We start from the raw sequence: 23707 nt of genomic DNA, 5'->3' as shown, positions 1-23707 counted from the left end.
CACTGTAAATCGTATACTGAAACCACCTGACAGCCTTCCTGCACACCTGTACTGCACTGCTCAATGTGTTGAATTCATGTCTTTTTTCAGTAACAAAAGAACTGCTATCCAGCAACTGCTGGCCTCTCCGGCTAACCCATATTGTAATTCATTATACAGCGTTTCAACCGATTCCCCTCTTACTCTTTTCTCTTCTTTTACCCTGCCATCTGAATTAAAAATTTCTAATCTTATTTACAAATCTAATTCTTCCACATGCTTACTTGATCCCATACCAACTCACCTGGTAAAAGACTGTCTTCCTTCTCTTTCTCCTCTTATAACTCGTATTGTTCATACTTCCCTTAGCTCTGGCACTGTTCCATCATCTTTTAAAATAGGTGCTATAAGCCCAGTGCTTAAAAAACCTGGTGCAGACCCTCACAATTTAGATAACTTCCGTCCCATTTCAAATCTTCCTTTTATTTCGAAAATACTTGAAAAAGCAGTTGCAGCACAGGTTCAAGCTCACCTTAGTAATAATAACTTATATGAGTGTTTTCAGTCAGGATTTCGCCCTAAGCATAGTACAGAAACCGCCTTGGTGAGATTAACTAATGATCTGTTAATGGCTGCTGATGGTGGGTCCTTATCTATTCTTGTTTTGCTTAATCTGAGTGTAGCTTTTGATACCATTTCACACAATATCTTGTTAAACCGTTTATCTGCTATTGGTATTTCTGGTATTCCTCTCGCTTGGTTTACTTCATACCTTTCCAATTGTACACAGTTCGTACAATTAAAAAGTTTTCACTCCCATCCCTTTTCTGTTAGCTGCGGTGTCCCCCAAGGTTCTGTCCTAGGTCCTCTGTTGTTCCTAATTTATCTTCTCCCACTTGGTAATATATTTCAAAATTTGATATTAAATTTCACTGTTACGCTGATGATACACAACTTTATGTATCTACTAAGCCTGATTCCATTCTTCCACCAGTCTGTCTTACTAACTGTCTTCAAGAAATAAAAACCTGGTTCTCTGCCAAGTTTCTTAAACTTAATGGCAATAAGACTGAAGTACTCCTTGTAGGCACTAATTCTATTCCCTCTAGGTCCTGTAGTTTTTCTTTATCCATTGATGCTTCCTCCGTTTCTCCTACTCGCCAGGCTAAGAACTTGGGGGTCATCTTTGACAGCACTCTTTCATTTGAAGCTCACATTAATAGTATAACCTGGATTTGCTACTTTCATCTCCGTAATATTGCTCGCCTTCGTTCATCTCTCTCCCCACACAGTACTGCCATTCTTGTTCACTCACTTGTCACCTCTCGCACTGACTACTGTAATTCTCTTTTATTTGGTTTACCACACAAGCTTCTTCATAAACTCCAGTTGATTCAGAATTCAGCTGCTCGTATCATAACCCGCACTCCTTCTATACAACACATTACTCCATCTCTTCAACAGCTACATTGGCTTCCCATCAAATTTCGCATTGAATTTAAAATCTTTCTTCTCACGTATAAAACTCTCCATAACCTCGCTCCAACTTATCTCTCAGATCTCTTTCAGCCCTACACTCCTTCTCGAATGCTTCGTTCTTCCTCAGTGGGTCTTCTCCATACACCCACGGCTCGTTTAACAACCATGGGTCATAGAGCCTGTAGCTGTGCTGCTCCTTGCCTTTGGAATTCCCTCCCAGCTAACATCCGCAACTTACTCGTTATCCCAATTCAAATCTAAACTCAAAACTCACTTATTCAGAATAGCTTATCCTACATGATTACTGTCTACACTCAAATCTATATTTAAAAAAAAAAAAAACTTTTTATGGTTCATTGATATTGTTGCTATTTATTGTTTTATTTATTGCTCCCTGATGTACACTGACCTTGAGTGATTTGAAAGGTGCCTTAAATAAAATGTATTATTATTATTATTATTATTATTATTATTCATTCAAGAGATTAATTTAAAAACACTGATTCATCCAGTAATGAAACAAGTAAATCTTGAGTGAGTCACTAAATCATTCCATTCATAAATTCCATGAGCTTTTGTTTAGTTGTCTAATATTTTTTCTTCAGAATTGTGATAGAACTACAAAAAAAAAAAAAAAAAAAAAAGTCTCAATTTATCCAGAATCGTGCAGCTCTATTTTGCACACAAACAGCTCTTAATCGAGTCCAGTTTTTATGCAGCTGGCTGATTTTTGTTCAGGGTATTCAGCAGCAATTAAATGTTTTGCAAAAAGAGACACAAAATAAATATGTTTGATATCTAAATGTTTGACATTTTTTTAACCACATTGGAATCGAAAATGGGAATCGATAAGAATCAGAATTGATAAGCAGAATACCCAACCAAGAGCCAAAACAAATTCTACCCATAATCAATTTCTATTTTAAATACATTTCATAATTTTTTTTAATTAATTTTTTTATTAATATTACAAAATATTTTATAGTAATATATTTTTTTCCAAATAAAAATAAAAGAATTGTGATTAATCTCATGATTTGTGACAGTCTTTTAGAAACAAAATTATGTTAGAAATAAAATTACAGTATGTTTTAAAAAATACTGTTGCACTCAGGACTTCATATTTCCTGCGTCAGCCAAGCAACTGCTATTGAGATGAATGAACGCTAATGGATAGCTTTCTCCAGGATTATAGATCTGTTTTGGTTACAACGGGCGTTTTATTAACTGCAGTGATCAGCTAGACATTTATTTGAGATCTCTTGCTAAATCATACTGTATGGAGTTTGTTGTTTTTCTCAAGGAGAGAAGAAAATGGAGAGCGTCAGTCCTCCGTCAGAGCCGGTTATCTGTTCAATGATAGAAACCTTTGGAGGAGAGGGAAGGTCAGTAATAACACATTCATGTTTGAGTGGAAACCTGTTGAATTGAGGCCTGATGATTTCAGATCACTGATGAGAAACATGTATGTTAATGTGAAAGTGCCTGAGGGCTGGATCGAATGATCTTGGTTCCTCTGACGCTGACGTCACCTGCATCACAACAGCTCGTTAGCTGGAGTAATCACTTCATTGTGTTTCTGCTGGCATCGTTTACAGCGTGAGTGACTGTGCAGAACACATATAGATTCACAGGAACTCAACATCAGTGTTTTCAGAGGTAAAGACCAGCTCTCGATGTGCGTTTAGTCTGTTATTCTTTGTAGTTATTTTCATCTTTGTAATGTAAGATGTGATGAGAAGTGCAACTCAGTAATTGTAACCAGTTTCTAAAAATCACATTAAATCCACATGGAAAAATGACAACGTATTGCATGAAACATATTGAAATGACTTCAAAAGCTTGGAAATAAGCAAGTGAAAAGATTTAGTGAGAAATAAAACGGGGTGTGACACAAACACAGTCTTGCTTTGTTTAGACGATTCGTGGGACGTTTTTCCAAAATGTGTTTGTATGATACGCAGAATGCTTTCAGTCTTCATATTGCTTTGCTCTGGAATATTATTCATGTAAATCTGCTCTTTGAACAGCTCTAGCTTTTTATTCTATAGGATCTACATGCCTGTTTCTGCCATGGAATTAAATAATAATAATAATAATAATAAAAATAGGTAATTGCAACTTTTTATCTCACAATACTGACTTCTCTTCTTAGAATTGTAAGTTTATATTCTGACTTTTTATGAGTTTGTATAATATCTCACAATTCTGGCTTTCAGAATTGCAAGAAAAAAGTCAGAATTGTGAGATAAAAAGATGCAATTACCTATTTCTTTTATTTTTTATCCCATGGCGAAAACGGGCTTCCATAGCATGTGGCTAATTAATTATTGGAACAAATGTGCATGTTTAAATGAAAAGTAGAAGTACTGAATATTCCAGTGAAGTGTGTTTGTACACTCTCAGCTGTCCTTTCAGAAGACACTGATATACTGCCTCCAGCTGTGAACAAGCTCCAGAGGTGTGCCTTTGAATGGGTTTCGGCGCTTCTACCTTATTTTCTGAGAATGTACAACATCTCCGTGGACGAGTCTTCTGGAAGCGCTTGAGTTTGTTTATGGCAGTGAGGGAGTTACCTTCGACTGTAAACAAGGGCTCTTTAGTTATTGTTGGGTATTTCCCTCTCATCCAGCTACATGTTTCCACACAGAGTCAGTCAGTCCTTTATACGACACGCGTGTGATTCCATTGCGTCAGTGAGCCGTAATCTGTCTGAGATCCAGAGCTCTTACAGCGCCGTGGGTCAGACGCTTCTAGAATAATGCCACACATACTCCAGAGTGGGATTATAATGTATTCCTGGTTAGTGAGACCAGCTGAGAATCTGGAAGCATTAGGATTGTATGTGGTTTAAATAAGGACAAAGGAGCTGCTGCTGTGATGAGGGTTTATGTGAATCATACGTGATTGAAACGTGGCAGAATTCACCAGCTGATCCACAACAGAGAATAGGTCAAACTAAAGGACTGTAACACACAGCAGCTTAAAACAGCTGGTCAGTCCCAATCCTCAGCACGTAAACTTACATTAATATAATGTTTTAACATTAAAGCTGCAGTCTTTTTTGGGTTAAAAATGATCCGAAATCAATATTTGAGCAAATACATAACCAGCCAATGTTCAAAACTATCGCCATACTTTAGCTCGATTCACAACGGTTAGTTTAAAATAATGTTTTCTAATGTGAGTGGTACGGGTAGGTTTCAGCGGGAAATTCGAGCATGGCACTGTGTCATTACGTCACGTCTGTAAACATAAAGAAGTTATCCTGGCTAGTATGCTATCGTATGTGAGGATCCAGCAGGAGACGGATCGTTTATAGCCTTTTCTCACAGCAGCTGGAATAATTAAATGTACCAGTTCGAAGGGAGAATAATTAGCTTTTTGGGTTAAAAGAATTTCTTAATATGAAATTCGAATGGTATGACGATTAGATATTAAACTGTACAGAAATTGAAATCTACACGCTAAAACACACTGTACTCATAGTCACGCAATGCTGATGTTGTTAACATTAATAATTTGAGGATAAAGTATAACAATAATTTGCACGGTTAGATGTGATATGAGCTAACCGATCGTTAGATTTAATCACCATTGGTAGCGTGATTTATTGTAATTATTTTTTCCTCAGTTGGTCAGAACAAACGTGGCAGACTCGTTACCTACTTGTTCATATGACAATATACCGTGAAAATTCTTATTTGGGTCACATATTCCAAGACGTAGGCTAGAATCTGTGATTCCTGAGTACAGTAGCCACACCGGTGCGGTGACTGACGGCTACACATTCACCTCGAAACATTAGATTCATCCGCGCCGGAGCACCGGACCACAACCCCACGCACGGAAGATAATTCTGCACAGAGCTGCAGTTCTAGGTTTTTAAACAGAGATGGCGACAAAGAGGCAAAACTTACGGACTGCAGATTTAAAGAGACAGCATGTGAAAATGACATGAACAGAAAAAAAACATAATTAGCACAAAATCAGATGACTGAAAGATATGAATCTCCTTATCCACTAATGAGTTCGTACAGTATACATATACACTATATAGTACATACATATACTTCACACGTTTGGGGTCAATATGATTTATTTTTTTTTTTTTTGGAAAGAAATTGATCAGAAGTGATAGTAAAGACATTTCTAATGTCATAAAAGATTAATATTTTAAATAAATACAGTTTTTTTTTTTTTGTTTTTTACTTTCTGTCGATCTGTGAATCCTGAAAAATAAAATGTAGAAAAGTACACATAGAAAAGTTATTTTAGATGCATCTCGTACACCATTCTCAAAACCAATTAAAATACAATAAACAGCTTTTAAATAGGCCTAATACCATACCGCTCAGTTGCCTCATTCAGAGCTCATGTCGTTTTTATTTAATTTATTGTTATGCAGAAGTACAGTATTTAATACTTTGCTAGAGTTGCTTAGTTAAAATACCCAACGTCCAGATGATTACACATCACTTTTCAGAAATAACTAGCTGCGTTTGTTTGATGATTTTGTATTGTTTTATGACAACATTAATTCCTCCAGCATGTTTGGCTCCCAGCGGCAGTGACTCATGTGCTGATACACTACAGGGCTAGAACTATTGCCTTTTGACCATAAGCAAGATCCATAAAAAATAATTGACTGGATCTGGTGTAAATGAACTTGAATAACCCCGAGCTGAAGCCCACTGAGCAGCTCGGGGATGAATCTGATCCAGATCAGAGCGGATCTCAGCTCCAGGATCACAGACCGAGCTCGGCTGTGTAGAGTAACAGCAGCAGTACAGCACCGGAGACACAGATCTGCTGAATGCTGAAGCAGATCATGTTGAAGTCCCCTCAGGTTTATTTATTTGTTTCTTTGCTTATATGTTTATTTTGTGCAATGGCCTAGTTAACAATTACTTGTTTACACATATAATGCATTTGATATTATTTGGGCACTTATAGGTTATAGTTTGACAGAATGTTCTAATTCAACATGCCATGGGAAGTCAGTCTAACTTAACATTTTCTTATATTGATATTGTTTATTTATTACTCCTTAACAGTTCATCAGGCTCTTGATGTAATATATGCCACCTCTTGGAATATCTGAAGGCCAGGTTTTCCCATCACTGGTCATTAGAACCCATTTTACACATGGTTCTGGATTCTGACTTGTACTTGCTCTTATGAAAATGTGCCATAGTTCTTAACTGTAGCATTTGTTAAGGCTAGCCTATTAATCATTACCAGGCCAATTAATTTTTTATTCATCTATATTGCATTTGTTATGAAAACCAACAGCCTGCACATTAGAAACAATAGCTACAACATGCCAGTTTAAATATAAATCTATAGGAAAAAAATCCATTACTATTATAAATTAAGTTACATACAATTTACTACAATAAATAAGCCTACAATAAAACATGATAAATTATAGTAAAGGTGATCATGAGTAGTTTAAAAAGATTTTAATATATATTAGTGCTGGTGCAAGATTATGTTTTCTCCTCTTTTCATCAGTCTTTTTAGTTTGTGCCTTTTTTAGATAATGTTCAACTTTCTCCATAACATTTTAAAGTGGCAGTTTCTCAATAGAATTTAAATAGATCACACATTTTACCATCAGCTTCGCGACAGGAATGGCTCGCACAAATCTTATCACACTTTTAGTGCACGCTGGTGACCTGCGCTTCAGTCGTATTGTGCTGATAACTGCTCCACTCGGTTAATAAATAGCCTGGTTCTAGGTTTTCATTCACCGTGGTATAAATATTGGGGGGTTGTTCCTGCTAGTTTTGGTTATTGGGGAGTTATCCCCCCACCCCAAACATCACCCCTGCTGACAATTTATAACGTTACAAGATATTTCTGTTTCAAATAAATGCTGTTCTTTTGAACTTTCTATTCATCTGCAAATCCTGAAGAAGAAAATGCATCACAGTTTCCACAAAAATATTGTGCAGCACGACTGTTTTCAACATTGATAATAATCAGAAATGTTTGTTGAGCAGCAAATCAGTATATTAGAATGATTTCTGAAGATCATGTGACACTGAAGACTGCAGTAATGATGCTGAAAATACAGCTGTGCATCACAGAAATAAATTACAGTTTAACACATATTCACACAGAAAACAGCTGTTTTACACTGTAATAATATTTCACTGTTTTACTGTATTTTTGATGAAATAAATGCAGCTGAGAAGAAACTCTTTCAGAAACACAGAGCACAGTCACTGACTCCAGGCGCACACTGCTCAAGCACAGATGAAAGGTTCGTCCCGGAGGAGGATTCTGGAGAACAGGGTTCATCACAGATGATGTATTTCCCAGCGTCACGTGTGTCAGTCTGTGTGCGAATGTGCTGCAAAACTTAGTTTTGGGTTTGAAACGACAGTCAGGTTCCTCAAGGCTCTGCTTAGACATCTTATCTGAGCTTTATATGAGCACCGTATCTGTACGACCTCTGACCTCTCAGGTCAGAATGAGTTTCCATGATCGTTTGACTGGAAGTGTTTGATTCTCAGCTCTGTTCATGCTGGATCTTTTCTCTGTGGAGGAACTTAATGCAGCGTCTCTGAAGTCTGTTTTGAATGGCAAAACATTTTACTCATAAAGACTGTGCAAATCTCTCTCAGAAGGACAAAGCCCATATCTGTCTCCTTTCCATTTTCAGAAAAGTGGGCTTTATTTAGCAGTTTCCAGTGTGTGTGTGTGTGTGTGTGTGTGTGTGTGTGTGTGTGTGTGTGAGAGGTGACTGTGAAAAGCGATGTGTAAGCGTAAAGTCTTCTCTCCCGTGGAGTGGATCAACAGTCCTCCTCCTCCTCAGTCTACAGTCTGACCTTCTCAGGAAAACCCCTAATCGTCTATTATTATCTGTGTTTGGGCCGTTTAATCGTTCTCTTGATGTGTATTGGCCTGCAGGATTCAAACACAAATCAGTCTCCATGGCAACAGGACGATCCACTTTCTTCACTGGAATTACTGAAAGCATGTTTATTTGGAGGAGATGTTGTTGCACATACTGATTGTGTAAGTACCAAAAACAAAAGGCTCAAGCTAAATGCATAAATAAATCAATAAAGTTGTCCTGAATGCATGAATGATGTGAATGCTCTGCTCACGTTAGCTCAACAGCAGCTGATAACACAGAGGCTGTGGGTGGCCCTCAGCACAGGAACGAAGACTTTAAGTTCAAATGCTCATATCATCACGTTGCAGACGGGGGTTTTGAACAGCAGGAGTCGGTCAGAGCTAAAATTAAACCACTCTATTCTGAGTCACTCACAGCCACACGTTACACGATGAGTTATTAGGATTCGCTCAGATTGATTGGCTACTGGTCATCATTTGTGGCTTTAAGGACATCATAGTTTCATTTGTACATTTGTGAAAAAGAAGTGCACTTAAAAGCTTACAAGTATTTTAAAAACTGTCCTTGTAGATAATATGAATGAAATAAAAGGCCACTTAAGAGACACTTTTAAAGAGTGACCTTTGTCAAATATTAAAGTTATTTAAACCATTGTTTGAATAATCATTTATTATGCTTTAAAGAAGTACTCTTATTTTAATGTGTTGACTAACTTACTAAAGCATATGTAGAGCACTTGATTATTATTTAACTGTAGTGTGTTATTGGACATTACATTTAAAGTTAATATTTTTTAAATAAAGTAAATTACAGCTTCATTATTACAAAATACATGGCATACAAGTATCAACAGAAATGAAATTAAAGTATATTCATCATAAAAGCTTGTCATATTCAGCAGCACTTTAACCAAAGACAATAGAATTATGAAATTACATATAACTCAAGCCCTGCTTGCGTGGGTGAAAAACACTCAAAGATCAGCAAACTGCATTTAATATAAATTTAAACTACATATTCATTTAATTGCAGTTGATAAAAATGACTGTGAATTTAACAGTAAAAGACTGTAAAAATACTAGGGTAAAAACCTGTTAAATGGTTAACGGTAAGTTCCCCTAAAATATAAGGTGAAAAACTGTATTGAAAAAGAACTTATAATTTACAGTGAATAACGGTAAATTGGCATTTCCAGAATTTCTTTCTAGTTGTTTCTTATCAGTTTTGTACAGTAGGGTTTTATGTTAATGTTGTTAAATGAATGTTTATTGCATTATTTCAGTTTATGTGTGTTACCAGGATGGTGATCAGTGTTTGTGTGACTAATGCTGTGCACCTTCTATATACTTTAGTATTTAAAAGCTGCTTGTGATGAGCTTTGGTTCATCATGTGACTTTCTCATCATCACCTGCTTTTGGTGGTTATTAGTATATTACAAAGATACAAAACAGATTTCAGTACTTCGATAGGTTGGTATATTACCATTATATCAGTTAATGAAATTATGGTATTTAAATGTAAATTAAAGTTATAACCGTAAAACCTAAAATGTTGCTACCGTATTTTTTAACAGTAAAATTCTGGCAATTTTTTTTTACCTAAAACAGTGTGCATGCAATAACGAAAATATTACATTCAGTTCAAACTTAAGTATATTCTTCTAAAGCATATTATTTCCATAATTAATGATTAATTTTACATTTTAATATGTGCTTCTTTTTTGCTCACCAAATAAAAATGTTTTCCAGACAGTGAACTGAATGGCCTCGAGAATCCCTCGTTAACCGCGAGGCCCGCTGAACATCTGTCCAGTCACTACAGAGAATGAGAGAATGCATGAGTTTCCAGCAGGATTCTCACGACTGAGTCACGCTGCTCCTCGACCGACAGCCAGTATTTTCATACAACAACTCCATATTGCCATGGAAATCCTTCCTTGAGCAACTCAACCTACTTTCTCAATCCCAGAGCGAGTCCCTGCCACATTAATTTAACTACATACCTCACTGATGAAAAGGACGTTGTGATCCAGGATCCAGAACTATATGCTTTCAGTTTGCTTTAATGAGAAAGTCACTGAGTTGCCTTGAATTGTCATATTTGTTGTTTTGGTATCAGACTGTGCCAATAATTGCAAAATGTCCCAGATGTTCAGTGTTGCAGATATGATGTCTTACAGATCGAGTCGAGTGTCGATCGGTGCCAGGTTAGCAGTACAGACACAAAACTCGGCAGCCCTCGAGTCTGAGTCTGATGAGGGTTTATCAGCACGCTGCTATATCAGGCTTCTGGGGAACAGGAATCTCTTCTGCTTTTATCTTCGAACCTCATAAAGCCTGTGGGAGCAAATTCCACTCGCGTGATGACAGAAGAGGACTCACTATTGAAGATCTGCTGCATGTATCCTAGACGTCTCACATCACAGGAATGAACTCATCTGTTGTGTTGACCACTGAGGGAACGTGAGTCAAAGTGAAGAAGTCCTCAACGCAAAGTCAGCGGTTTGCACGAGCTTCCCCTCACGCTGAGTAACGTCTTGTTTTGACAATAAAAAAAAACTTGGTCTCGACTCAATTCCATTAACCAGACACCGTTAAAGACAGTTCATCCACAAAAGAAAACACCGTCATCATTTGCTCACCGTCATGTTGTTCCAAACTTGTATGACTTTCTTTCTTCTGTGGAACACAAAGGAGGATATTCTGAGGAATCTTCATGCTGCTCTTTTTTTTTTACGCAGTCAAACTATTTAAGGAGTAATTCACCCCAAAATGAAACTCTGCTGTAAATGTGCTCATCCTCAGGCCATCACTGATCAGGATGAGTGTGTGTCTTCATCAGGTTTGGAGAAATGTCTCAGCAATGGATGCTCTGCAGTGAATGGGTGCCGTCAGAATGAGAGTCTGATAAAAACATCACAATAATCCACAGCACTCCAGTCCATCAGTTAACATCTGGAGAAGACAAAAGCTGAAACACATCCAGCATTAAGACGTTTTTAACTAAAAATATGTACAGCCTGGGGATGAGGACATTCATTTTTGGCTGAACTATTCCTTTAAGGACTATCAAGTGCCAAAAATAATAATAATAAACTGTAAAATGTTCAGTTCTTCTGAAGTCATTTGAAAGCTTGAATTGAATTGCATTGATGCTGTTTCACTTATGAGACAAACAAGAAACAGCACCATATTTTGTGCTGTTTTGTTATTGGCAAATTTGAAAATATGCAAAAACATTTGTGAAATTTGCTGTCACTAAGCTTTTACTGTTAAATGTCTTGCATAATGTCGTCATCCTTAAAACATCTGCCCTTTTTAATGCATCAAATCTCAGTATTTGCAAGCACAAAATATGTTATTTGTTGCTGTAGATGGTGTAACACCCTTAAAAATGGGACAGCAATTTTAGGAAAGTCCCTGTCGTTCTCAAATCTGAAAGAAGAATGATTTCATGCAGATCCTCTGAGAATTACCACATTCACTGCTGGAGCAACACAACCTCAGATGTCTGGCAAACTGCTCTAAAATCAGGTGTTTACTCATCTGAGACGTCTGAGGATTTAAGTGTAACACAACTGCAGGTGAGACGTACAGCAAGCATGCATGTCCAGCACACATATAAACATATCACTGCTTGGACACGCAGACATGATATCAAAGCTGTGCGTGTCTTCTCTCAGGGTCTCAGATTCATCAGGTTTCTGAAGGACTGGCAGATATCGCGGTGGTCTTTGCTGAATGGTGAAGGATTGACCGGATCCTGTGAATGATGCAGCTGAGATGTGACTCACAGAACTGTGTGTGAGATGCTGCAGTAATCACACAGACGTGATGATCGTCAGATTCACTCTTAAACACTGTACTGGTTTCATGCAGAACATGTGCTTGATAAGACATAAGATGACTTGAATTCCTATAAAGGACAGTTTCAGCCATCACAGTTTTTTCATGTATTTTATGTGTTATTTATGCTATCTTGAAGGCCCTAGAAAGTATCTGGATAATAAAGTCACTGGAAAAGTAATTATAATTTTATTTATTTATGTAAAAATGTAATTCTGTATAGGTAAATAACTTAAAGTTTTGACTGCATAAAATAAAAAGTTAATTGAATAGGTGAAGTCAAGGCCTGTTGTAACACTATATGCGGTACAGCAAGCCATTAAATGTGGTATTTAACAGGTTTAAGCAAAATTGAGTAAGTAAATTAAAAAGTAAAAATGCAAGGTAACATGCAAAAACAGCGCTTATACTTTGCATCATGTGTGACAACTAGCCCCAGTCTCTCCGTACTGTTCAGAATTAAGACAAAAAGTATTTCAGCAGATTTGTGGAGCTCAGATGTAAGTGGGTCGTGTTCATTTGATGAATTACAGCCGCGGTCCATCTGCTGGGACACAGAATGAACTTAAGAACTTACATGTACTAAAAAAGAAAATAGGCTAGTCAGAAAAAAAATAAATAAATCTGAGAGTGAGTTCTGAGAAAAGTTCTTGCAGCATTTGTTGGTTTAATATTTTATTAACCAATGCAATGACATCCATTCACTGTTGTTTCATTTCAGGACTACTGCACATTATATCTATATCTCTTCTAATAGATGCACAAATAAACTGCTTGTTCATTAGCCTGGTCTTATGCAGACTTCATATATACAGTAGATTGCATTCAAGCAAGCTGTAGAATCATGCAGTCTGATCTAATGCGAGGAGAGCATGGACACAGAGCTGATGAGCTGGTGTTTGTGAGGTGAGGGGTTTGCATCTGAGTGTGTAGAGCTGAGGAGGTGGGAGCTACAGCTCGGAGTCGTATTTCAGTGTTTGAGTGAGTCTGGATGAACTGAGACTGCCTTTGTTCACGTGGAGCTGCTGGATCAGGAGAGGAGAGGAGTGTGAGGAGGAGAAGAGTCTCTCTGACAGACCGAGCACAGGACAGCTGCGAGACATGGGGTCAGCGAGAGAGCCAGTGCTGAGGTGACTCAACTTCTGACCTGCGCTTACATATTTCATTCATTTGCTTCTCAGAAACATCTCTCCTCATCTTTATTTCTCCTCAGCAGAGTCTGGACTTTCATTACTGTGTGCTTCTGTTCTTCTGGGGTTGCCTTCCAGCACTTTGAGTCAGGTATGCCACTTACATGTTTTAGAGAAGCAAATCAGACGCGTTTTTATGCTTTACACGTTTATATTAAATGCAGAGAATACAGTTAGAGGTGGGGTGTCCGATTCTTTTGAATCGGTTCGCAGCTGAATCGGTTCGCGAGTCAACTCACCGGGAATCGACGCGTGAGTCGCATCGTGGCGTTGTTTTGGTCGTGAGATTTTGGTATTTATGAGGACTAATAAGAGATTTGGGAGTGAACCTTGAAGTGTGACAGATGGAGCGAAAAGTAAGTTACTTTAATAACAGTTTAGCAGAAATGTGACACGCGCTGGAGATGTGTTTATGAGCTGATTTTAAGACAGATTTGTCCTGTTAATGAAAAGGAGTTGATTTTAATAAACAACAGCATTTTATTAGTCGCAAAAAAATTGTCTCTAGCTGAGAGATGTAAATTAATTTTAGTAGCCTATTGTAAAAGCTAATTATATTTAATTTCTAAATGATTGTTCTTATAATATTAGGTGTTTTTTCAGCTGCTTGCACACATTTTCAAAACTTTACACACAAATCCAAGAATTGCACACAAAATGTAAAATGCCTCACATCTCTTGCAAAATAAAGCACTGCATTCAAAATATAACAAACACATCTCAAAAGCAAACATTTGCCTTAATATTATATTGTTGAATATATCATATACACGCAGATATTCAAAACCTAAAGCTGTTTTTTTCATGAGCTCCTGTGTGCATTTCTGTTCAACATTAAAAATAATTGGCAGAGAAATGTTGAGAAAATTCACGGTAAACACCAAAGAAAGATTGAAAGCAAACTTGTTTTACTGTAAGCATTTGTGGTTGTGAATACAGTATTACACAGAAAGGAAAAGAAACACATCAAGCGTGTGTGTAGTTGTGTAGATGTGTGCAAAAAGTGTTTTATGAAATTGAAAACTGATAATTAGTGTGTGGTTTTGTAGGTTTGGTGTGTGCTTCTGCTGTTTGAGTGACAGCTTTCAGAAACTGTGTGACAAGGAAAGATTTTGTGTGTAAACAGCTGAAAAAAACTGTAATCATGGCTGTAACACGTATAAATTTACAAAACACACATACGAATTAAATATAATTGGGGAAAAAAACCACGAAATGTGATTTCACACAGCTTTATTCGCTGTTTTAGAGCGTGTGAACTCGACGTCATGAGGCTTGTTCGAGATGATCGGCGTATGACGTCAAAGTACCGCGATCTGTTCAGAACCGATTCTTACAAATGAACTTCGACTGAACTGATTCGCATAAATGAGTCTGCGGTAATCTGTTTTATTCCTGCGGTAATCTGTATTACAAACAACCAAACTATTTTAACATAGTTTTCAATTTTGCAGAGTTTCTGTAAGCTTTAATGTAATCTACATTTAAGATTCATTTAAAATCTACGGAGCAACGAAGGGAACATGGTGGAAGAAAATAAATTAGATGGGAGGAAAAATTGTGTTTACTTGCATTCTCTTGACCGAAAAAAGTCATTTACTCACACACACACAAAAAATCTCAAACAAACAGAGTTTATCAGGGGCTTTGCTAGTGAATGCAAAAGAGCTTTTACTGACCACACCTCGTGCCTTTAAGAGTACATCTACAAGTCAAGGTTTCATGTGCATGTATTTAGTGTGCAATAGTGTGATATTCTTGTCATTATTAAAAAATAAAACCCTTCAGGGTGAAACGAGACTCATAAATGCTCATAACAGACAGGTGAATGAATGAATGAATCAGATTGAGCTCAGATGGGCGTGATGATGATGATGATGATGATGATGATGATGATGATGATGATGAGCGCTCACACTGCAGAACCCAATGAACTGTTGCTGCAACATGATTTATTAATTTATGCCCATACTTGCTATAGTTTTTCCTTGGTAGTTTCAAGACTGTCTCCAGGTGAGGCTCATAGTTTGGCGAGGGAGCTCAAGGTCACAGAAGGTGGTCATAGAGGGATAAACCCCATTTCTTTACCTCAATTACCCTCATAATGACAGATAGTTGGCACCGTGACTCCGTTCGGTCAAACTGGCGTGATGTCAAGCGGCGGAGCGCGAGTAATCTTCCCTAAGGATGACATCATGTCCACAAAAGCGGTATTGTGTTCCATCTGTAAAATAACGCAGAGCTGTTCATACTCGGCCCAAACGGGACCCGTGCCAAAGGATCGCATTCTTGACCTTGTTTTATGTTAATAATGAAGTTAATATGTTTTGAGGAATGGCTTGGCTGTTATTAACGGGCTTCAATAACACTGCGGTTTCTCTGCTCGGAAATCAGCTGATGTTTGACACAGTTCACCGAATGCAGGAGAGAAGCTTCTGAATGTTCATCTCCAGAGTGATTTGTTTTGGACCCCGTTGACTTTCATTGCATGGACAGAAATCCTGCTGTAAATGAGGGTGCGGAAATGAACAGAAGTTTAGTTTTTAGGTGAACTATTCCTTTAAGCTGAAGGAACGAGTGTGATGTTCCTCCCACAGATTTCAGATTTCACCAGAGCTCCTGTAATATATGATGATAGATGATTGTGAAGCGCTCGGCCGGCTCTGCCCAGACGACTGATTCGGGACAAATATTTCCAGCCCCAGCTGTAAACACAAAGGAATAGAGCTGTTTCCACAGAAACCGGCCAAAGAGCAGCTGCTTTTCTAAATCTGATGTTTGTTTGATGCACGAGCTTCACATCTTTAACACGTTCGGTCTTCACTGCTGGAGGTCCACACAGTTCAGCTGACCTCGGAGTTTAAGCTTGTGTTTTTTCAGATTCAGTTTTTCTGTGTAAAGTGGCAGTTAAATGTGAAATCTACCTGGACTCAAACACCTTTTTCCACACGGTTGAGGACGTTGTATTTCACTGACCCAGCATTGGCTCAGTGTTCAGAGTTTTAGCAGGTTCTCCAGGGCTTTGATTTCCGGTAGATCTGGTCGCTCTGCTCTTGTTTAGTTTGTATTACAGTTACTTTTCTCCTTACCTTCGGAAGCAGTCCTAACGTGGACGCTGACCGTTGTATTAACCACAGGAATGGAGGCCGGCCTTTTGTTATGAATCCTACTGGTGAAGAATTGTCTTCAAACCTTTGAAACGTTGAGCGTTGTTGAGGAGTTTCTCTTAAAAATAAAGGTTCGGAATAGGGATTTTGCAGCAATGCCAGAACCATTTTTGTTTCCCCGAAGAACCTTTCAGTGAACAGTTCTTAAAAGAACACATTTTTGTTAGTGTGAAGAACATTTGAAAGAATCTCAAGAATGTTTTGTGCAGTGGAAACGCTTCATGAAAGCATCAATGCCAGTCGAGTCCCTTTCATTTTAAGAGTCTGGTAGCTGTGGAGGTATCCAGAAAGCATGCTATACTATGCGAGGAGTTATTGAGATTAATAAACCAGTCTAATAATATAATCTGACCTAATTTGTTAGTTTCTAATGGTGTTCAGTAAATGATGTAAATGAAATTGTTTTATGTAATTTCTGTGGTCACTGTAAATTTTCACTCGACATGATGAAATAGCACCGTTTCGTGTAGCGTTTCTATTCTTGTGTAAATTCTAGCTGTGGTTTTCTGAGGTTTGACAGTCGTACAATCACATTAGTTTCGGGATCTTCTGAGGCTTTAATGCGGCGGAGGGGAAAGTAATTCACCTGCTCATCTGTTAGCGTATCATAAAAAAGACTTCCTCCTATTCTTTGTCTTTACAATGTTCCTTAGACATCTGAAGAAGAGAGTTCACCATCTGTTAACAGTATCAGCTATTTGAGTATATACAATACACTTTATTATATACTTACATGTTTATATGTTTATATATATTTGCTCTCTTCTTCCTCACAATTTATCAAGTGTATATAAAGCGCTTCCTCCTCGCGCTGGCTTAAATCCAACAATATATGAGCGGCCAGAGACCACCGTGTCTGCTCTTCTCTTTCATTTATCACAGACGGACTTCAGCAAGACATACAGTGTGAAGGCCAACACTGTGAATACTGACAGGACCGCTCAGATTGACGTGCTCTGTTTGTTACAGTGTTTTGTCTGGGTGTGTTTCACACTAATCAGATGTGTGTGTGTGAGTCTGTTGCATAATGCAGTTGTTGCTGTGCAGGAATGTATTATTATGACACACTCCAGCATTGAACACCGTGATATTAATGGATTGACAGTGTGAGAAGATTTTTCTTCCTCTGCTCTGACACGTCTGTCTCCAATTTCTGGAAAATATTAGGCTACGGATAAAACTCCATCAAAGGAAATGTGCAAGAGTGTCCAAACAAGAATGGTAAAAAGACGTCTCATCTTTTCCCTCGCTGGCCCGGAGAACAGGAGACTCGTTGAGGGAGATGCTAATTCTGTTTTGGAGGAAACAGTGGCATGTTCTACTGCTTTAACCGCAGAGTTTAGTTTTTCTCATTGTGAAGGGTCTTCTGATGTTAATGGCTGTTTGATTCTATTAAAACAGCACTTTTATTACAGCTTGATTTACCCAGATCTACTATGACAGGGGTGTCAAGCTCAGTTCCTGGAGGGCCGCAGACCTGCAGAGTTTAGCTCCAACACACACACCATCTAGTTTTTAAACAAGCCTAAGTGACTTGATTAGCTGGATCAGGTGTGTTTAATTAGGGTTGCATCTAAACTCTGCAGGGCTCCGGCCCTCCAGGAACCGAGCTTGACACCCCTGCGCTATGATGTTTGCGAGCTGCTTGTAGAAACATATTGGCCACGTACACACTGACAGTATGAAGTGAATCCTCTAATCTGAATCCTTCAATGTGTGTGTAAAGCAGTGTAAAGCACTCCTGAAATGATAATGCTTTACATAGTGATGATAACCAGTGACCAGCTGTGAACAAGAAACATGGATGGAAACCTGTTTATTGTTAAATGAGCATAAGATGATGATAAAGGTGATCTAAATGTAAAAAACTAAGCATGAAAAATTAAATATTTTAATTAATTAATTAATTTGTAAAAAATCTAATATTGGACGATTAAAAAAAAAATCAAATTATCATTTTTTCTGAAAAGAAATAAAATAATAATAATAATAAAAAAAAAGCTTTATTTTTGCTGTGCTTGTTTGTAGGGCTGCACAATTTTGACTCAAATTTTGTGAGTGTATACTGTATATATAAATATGGCCATAATAAGTATTTTTATTTATTTATTTTATTATTCATGCAAAATGTTATGGAACCCTAATGTTTCTGGAGTGATTTTTGGTTGTAGAATGTGGTTTCCACTCTTCTAAACAATTAAAGAACGGGATGACCATATTAAGCAGTGTTATGCACACAGCCACTGTTTCCATACAGGCCAAGAAGTCAAATGAGGCCTGTTTATCTTTTGTCATTGTGCAATCAGAATAACAGCTGAGCAATGCAATCCAGTCCTCCGTCTTGAGAGGCCTGTACCATCTCCAGTATGCTTAATATCAACACACACGATCCGAGAGCCGCTCTCTACCCTGGGCCAAACTATCTGCTCAGAGCTGCTCCTGCTGTATACATCACAGTGAAGATATAGCAAGAGCACTTCATAACACACATATATATTACATACACTACCTTCCTCCCCGCTCCCTTACAGCTGAGGTTTAAGTGCTCATATTTCCAAAGAGCATGAAAAGGTTAAAATAGCAGTTAGAGGCTGATGGAGAGTGTTTGCACTCGTACCTACCTATCCTTTTCCTATTATGTCATCACAACAGGAATGTTCAAACAGAGGATTATTTTTGCCATCCGGGCAGGGAAGTCTGACTGGAGAGAAGGAATAACACGAATGAAATGTCCATGAGACACAAACCACAACAGGAAAGCATGACTGGATGGTTCCATGGCCTTAATAAAAAAACACATTCCCATTGTATTCAGCCTAATTGTTTGCATTTGACATACAGACTCCCCACTGATCTCTGACCTTTGGAAAATATAGATAGCTGAAAACATGTTTTGTTTTTTTCTTATGGGTTTTTTTATTCGAGAGACAATATATAAACACTATATTGGAAGAGTACTAATAAATTGTAATATGTCTTTCTAGCTGATTATTGAAATCTTAAGCTCTGACTCAGACATCAAAATGCTTGAGTTTGTGTAGCGAGAAATTTATTTCAATCCAGACCCATTGAAAAAATATACCAGGCATATCTAAAAAAGAGCTCTTTTATTGTGACTCATGTTAAACGGACTCGTACCTGAGCGCTTCACAGGTGTGATGCTGTACCGGGTGCGCTAATGAGCACGTTTACTACATCAGAAAAGTCAAACATATAAAGCTGCTTATGTGATGCAAACATCAAAATATATTATTTACAATTCATGCACTCTGATAAAAGTGTTTTGAGCTCATAACATAGTTGATCAATAATCTGCCACTGTAATCATAGTTTGTGTAAATGCTAGGGATAAAAGTTCTTGGTGTTTTACTGCCACTAGTGTTCATTTCAGCTGGAAACTGCAGCGATCTCTACACGTTTATGTGTGTTTCTGGAGTTTTTGTGGGAATGTGTGTAGATGCACATTTTGGGCCTGTGTTGGCTGGTTTGCTGTGATTAGTGTCATTATCAGTGAATTAGGCTAGCTTCATCAGCAGCGGTTTTAAACTCACACATATGGAATTCATGACTGTTGTTGTGCTTTTCTCATGTAGTTTGGCTGAAATGAGTAAGTGGAAAGTTCTTGTCAGCTCTGGACAATAGAACAGGGGTGTAAATGTTTTTAACGTTGCCAACAAAGACAGGATATGACCTTCCTGCCTCCAGATGTATATCCATACATCCTTCAAATCACACCGGTGAAAAACGCAATAAAAGCTGGCATTTCTAGAGCTGTTAGGTGACGGAAGTGAAATGAATTACAGGGAACGTTTAATCATAGTGTGAACAGATGAGAGCATGATTTCTTGTGTAAATGTTTTTGATGGTGAATATTGAGGGTTTCTAGCATCTCTAATTGCATGCAATCATGCATTACATTAATAAAAATATATTTTTTGTGAATTTCAGTCTTGAGAAATACCAATACAATCTCATGGCAGTTCATAACTATTTTACATATTGGCAAATCAGTGGCTAATATGAATTTGTATGATCTGCATACACCTCAGTGATGATTAGGTTTAGCAGTGGACCTTGATTCTTACTTATTTTACAAAAATTGTACCTTTCTGTACGATTCACAGCGTGAGCATGAAATCATCACCTCGTAAAATAGTTTTCAGCATGAACATCTCTCCTTTCTGTTGAAACTAGTCCGATCAGAGATGATTCACAAACGTTTGTGTTCATTTGACATGTGTTAGCACTATTAGCTGATTTCCTTACTGAATCGGTGATTAAAACAACTTGGACATCATGTCCAATTTTCAAAAGACACATTTCATTCTTAGTGAATTACCACAGAACATGCAGATTTAATCATGGGTGTTCCCTTCATTGGATTACTTTCAGAAAATGATTTAGTTCTGCTTCGTTTCAATTTTATGTGACCTCTCGTTTGAATAAAAACTAAGCTAAGTTGAAGTCTCTTGCTGCCAGATCTTTGACTAATCAGCATAAGGTCATATTCTGGCCAAGATCTGGTTACTTGGGCAAGAAGAGACCAGCGAAAAACCGTTAGATGCTCAGATCACTGTAATTCCCTGCAGGACATCAGCGGCCTGATAATGTTTCTCAACCGGGCAAATCTGAACTCTCCAGTAGCTCTCTCTGCAAACCCAAACATCATTTGAGCTGCTAATCACGGCTTTCCTGCTATCTTGATTAGGCTGGTAAAAGCTTAATGGAGAAACCCACTGCAGCTTCCTTTGGTATTTAAGATACAGTGAATTTCTGTGTGTGTGGATCAGACCGTGTACAGCTCACGAACACACAGCGCTAAACACGCTCTCCGATGCACGGCTGATTCGGCTCTAATACACACAGAGGAAAGTCCTGCAAGAGCAGCTCAAACATCTCATTCTCATGAGGCACAGTGCATTCCGGCCAGCGTCATAAAATCTGCACATTCAGCTGGTTCTGCTGTGAGTTAATTAGCAGATCACCCAATCAAAGTCCAGGCTGTCCTCCGGTGATCGGCTTCGGTTCTGAGATGATGACGCTGGGTCTGTGGCCAGCTTTGGCTGTTAGAGTCCAACACCCAGGAGAAATGCCTGTCAGTTCATAATTGTCCAGGATTTAATGTGTGCGGAACAACACATCACCATGCAATGTTAATGACATTGTTTACAAAGCTTTATTGTGTCCTGTGAGACCAAATCGACATGCACCCTTGGGGAAGAAAACCGCTTTATTGAGCTGACGACATCAGCATGAATTGTTCTGCTGTTTTGACTTAGAACTTGATGTGTTGGACATTAATGTTGTGTCGTTCAAACATTTGGGGTCGGTTCTGCTCACCAAGGCTGCATATATTTGTGCAAAAATACAGTCAAACTGTGAAATATTATTACAGTGTAAAACAGCTGTTTTCTGTGTGAATATCTGTTAAACTGTAATGTATTTCTGTGATGCAGCTGTATTTTCAGCATCATTACTGCAGTCTTCAGTGTCACATGATCTTCAGAAATCATTCTAATATGCTGATTTACTGCTCAACAAACATTTCTGATTATTATCAATATTATCAGTTGGGCTGACCAATATTTTTGTGGAAACCGTGACACATTTTATTTTTCAGGATTCACAGATGAATAGAAAGTCCAAAAGGTGCATCCTTGATCAATAAAAGTATTAATTTCTAGTATAACAAATCATACTGACCCAAAAGTTTTGAATGGTTGTGTATTTTAAACACAATAGTAATGATTATATTGATGCTGTGGTCCTGACAGTATATTTACATTCATTCATTTAACCAGAATTCAGCAATTTGATTCATGATATAAGCTCGTAGTTTCCAAACTGAGAGGCTTTTTTCAAAACAGCAGCACTTTGCACATTAAAGTAGAAAAATACATTTATTTTTCTCATAATTTATGACTTAAAATGAAAACTTCTTTATAATTTTCATTCCAGCTTCAAAATTGAAAGACGAATCTCAAACTGACTCTAATTCCACATCATTCTCAAATTCAGACCTGTCTGCAGAAGCTCAGAAGGTGAATCCGTATAGCTGATTTGGAAAGCAACTGTAATGTTTATAGTTGTTGTGGGTGGTCCAAATTATGCACCAGATTGGCCGCTTCAATCCAGCAATTGTGGAGTTGAAGATCTGAACAGCTACTGTCAAAACATATGGCCTCCTCCTTTTCAAGAGGTTCCTGGCTGATCTGCTCAGGGGAAATTTACTGATTCAGATCCGACATGCTGTTGTGGCCCAATAAAAGTAAAAGAGACAGTAGGTCTTTCATAAGGGACGCTTTGGGCCTCCGGAAGTGGAGACTAGAGGACAAATCAAAGAGCATCTTCAGAAAGTTCCCAGGCTCCTGGAGGAGCTCAGACTGAGAGAAAGAGCAATAAAAGCCTCTGTGAGTCTGAGAAAATGAACAGACAGATCGCTTTCTGAACACTCTTTGATTGGTTGAAGCTGTCTGGATGTGCAATCTGTAATAACCTCCAGCGATGCTGATTTATGCTCATGCCAAGGCAATTTCCTCTCCTAAATGTGATTTCTTTAATAAGCTAATATGCTGAGTTGTATCGGGCTTGAATGGCTTCATGTAAAAACAGCATATTAAATGCAGGGATGTGTTTTCAGTTGAGCTAAGCACAGAAGAGCGCTACTGGAGAGCGGCAGTGTTTATGTAAGCGTTTGGCTGGATCAGAGCAGATGAAGCTTCATTAATCAAATATCCTCGTCCTCGCGAGGCTCGTGTTTGTGATGGCAGCTCACGATGTTTCAGCGCTTTGATTATCTTGGTCAAATGTTCCACTGTTTTTGTGGCGTAAGCTAAAAATTTTGATAAGAAGAATGGTCATTTATCATGTTCTTTAGCAGTTCTGTATTCTGCTGATTCTTTTAATGTCACCACAGTGAATAAGAACTGAGTTTGTCAAGTTCTGAAATGATCAAAACGCACCATGAAGACAAAAACAAGCCAGTGAGAAGCGTTTTTGAGAGAAGCGTTTATGTCTGATTTGTGAACAAATTGTTTTTGAGTCTGATGATCTGCTGATTCAGGCCACAAAACCATTCTAAATGATTTGTTCATGAATCAGGTTGATCTAGGTCTTAAGTTCAACACACAGATCCACTGATTCACCAATTCACTAATCCACTGATTAACTGATTC

The 23707-nt window shown here is 38.0% G+C and overlaps 1 protein-coding gene across 1 annotated transcript in view; it reads left to right on the top strand.

The window, feature by feature from the left end:
* The first annotated feature begins 13080 nt into the window (after nt 1-13080).
* The window catches only part of col15a1a (collagen, type XV, alpha 1a), a 74015-nt gene continuing 63388 nt past the window's right edge, over nt 13081-23707 (top strand). The window contains 2 exon segments of the mRNA XM_058765596.1: nt 13081-13305; nt 13389-13456. Coding sequence (XP_058621579.1) covers nt 13277-13305; nt 13389-13456 — 97 coding nt within the window. The 5' untranslated portion in view covers nt 13081-13276.

This window comes from Onychostoma macrolepis, chromosome 24 (assembly GCF_012432095.1).
Source record: "Onychostoma macrolepis isolate SWU-2019 chromosome 24, ASM1243209v1, whole genome shotgun sequence".
Classification (NCBI taxonomy): Eukaryota; Metazoa; Chordata; class Actinopteri; order Cypriniformes; family Cyprinidae; genus Onychostoma; species Onychostoma macrolepis.
This window is presented reverse-complemented; position numbering and strand designations above follow the sequence as displayed.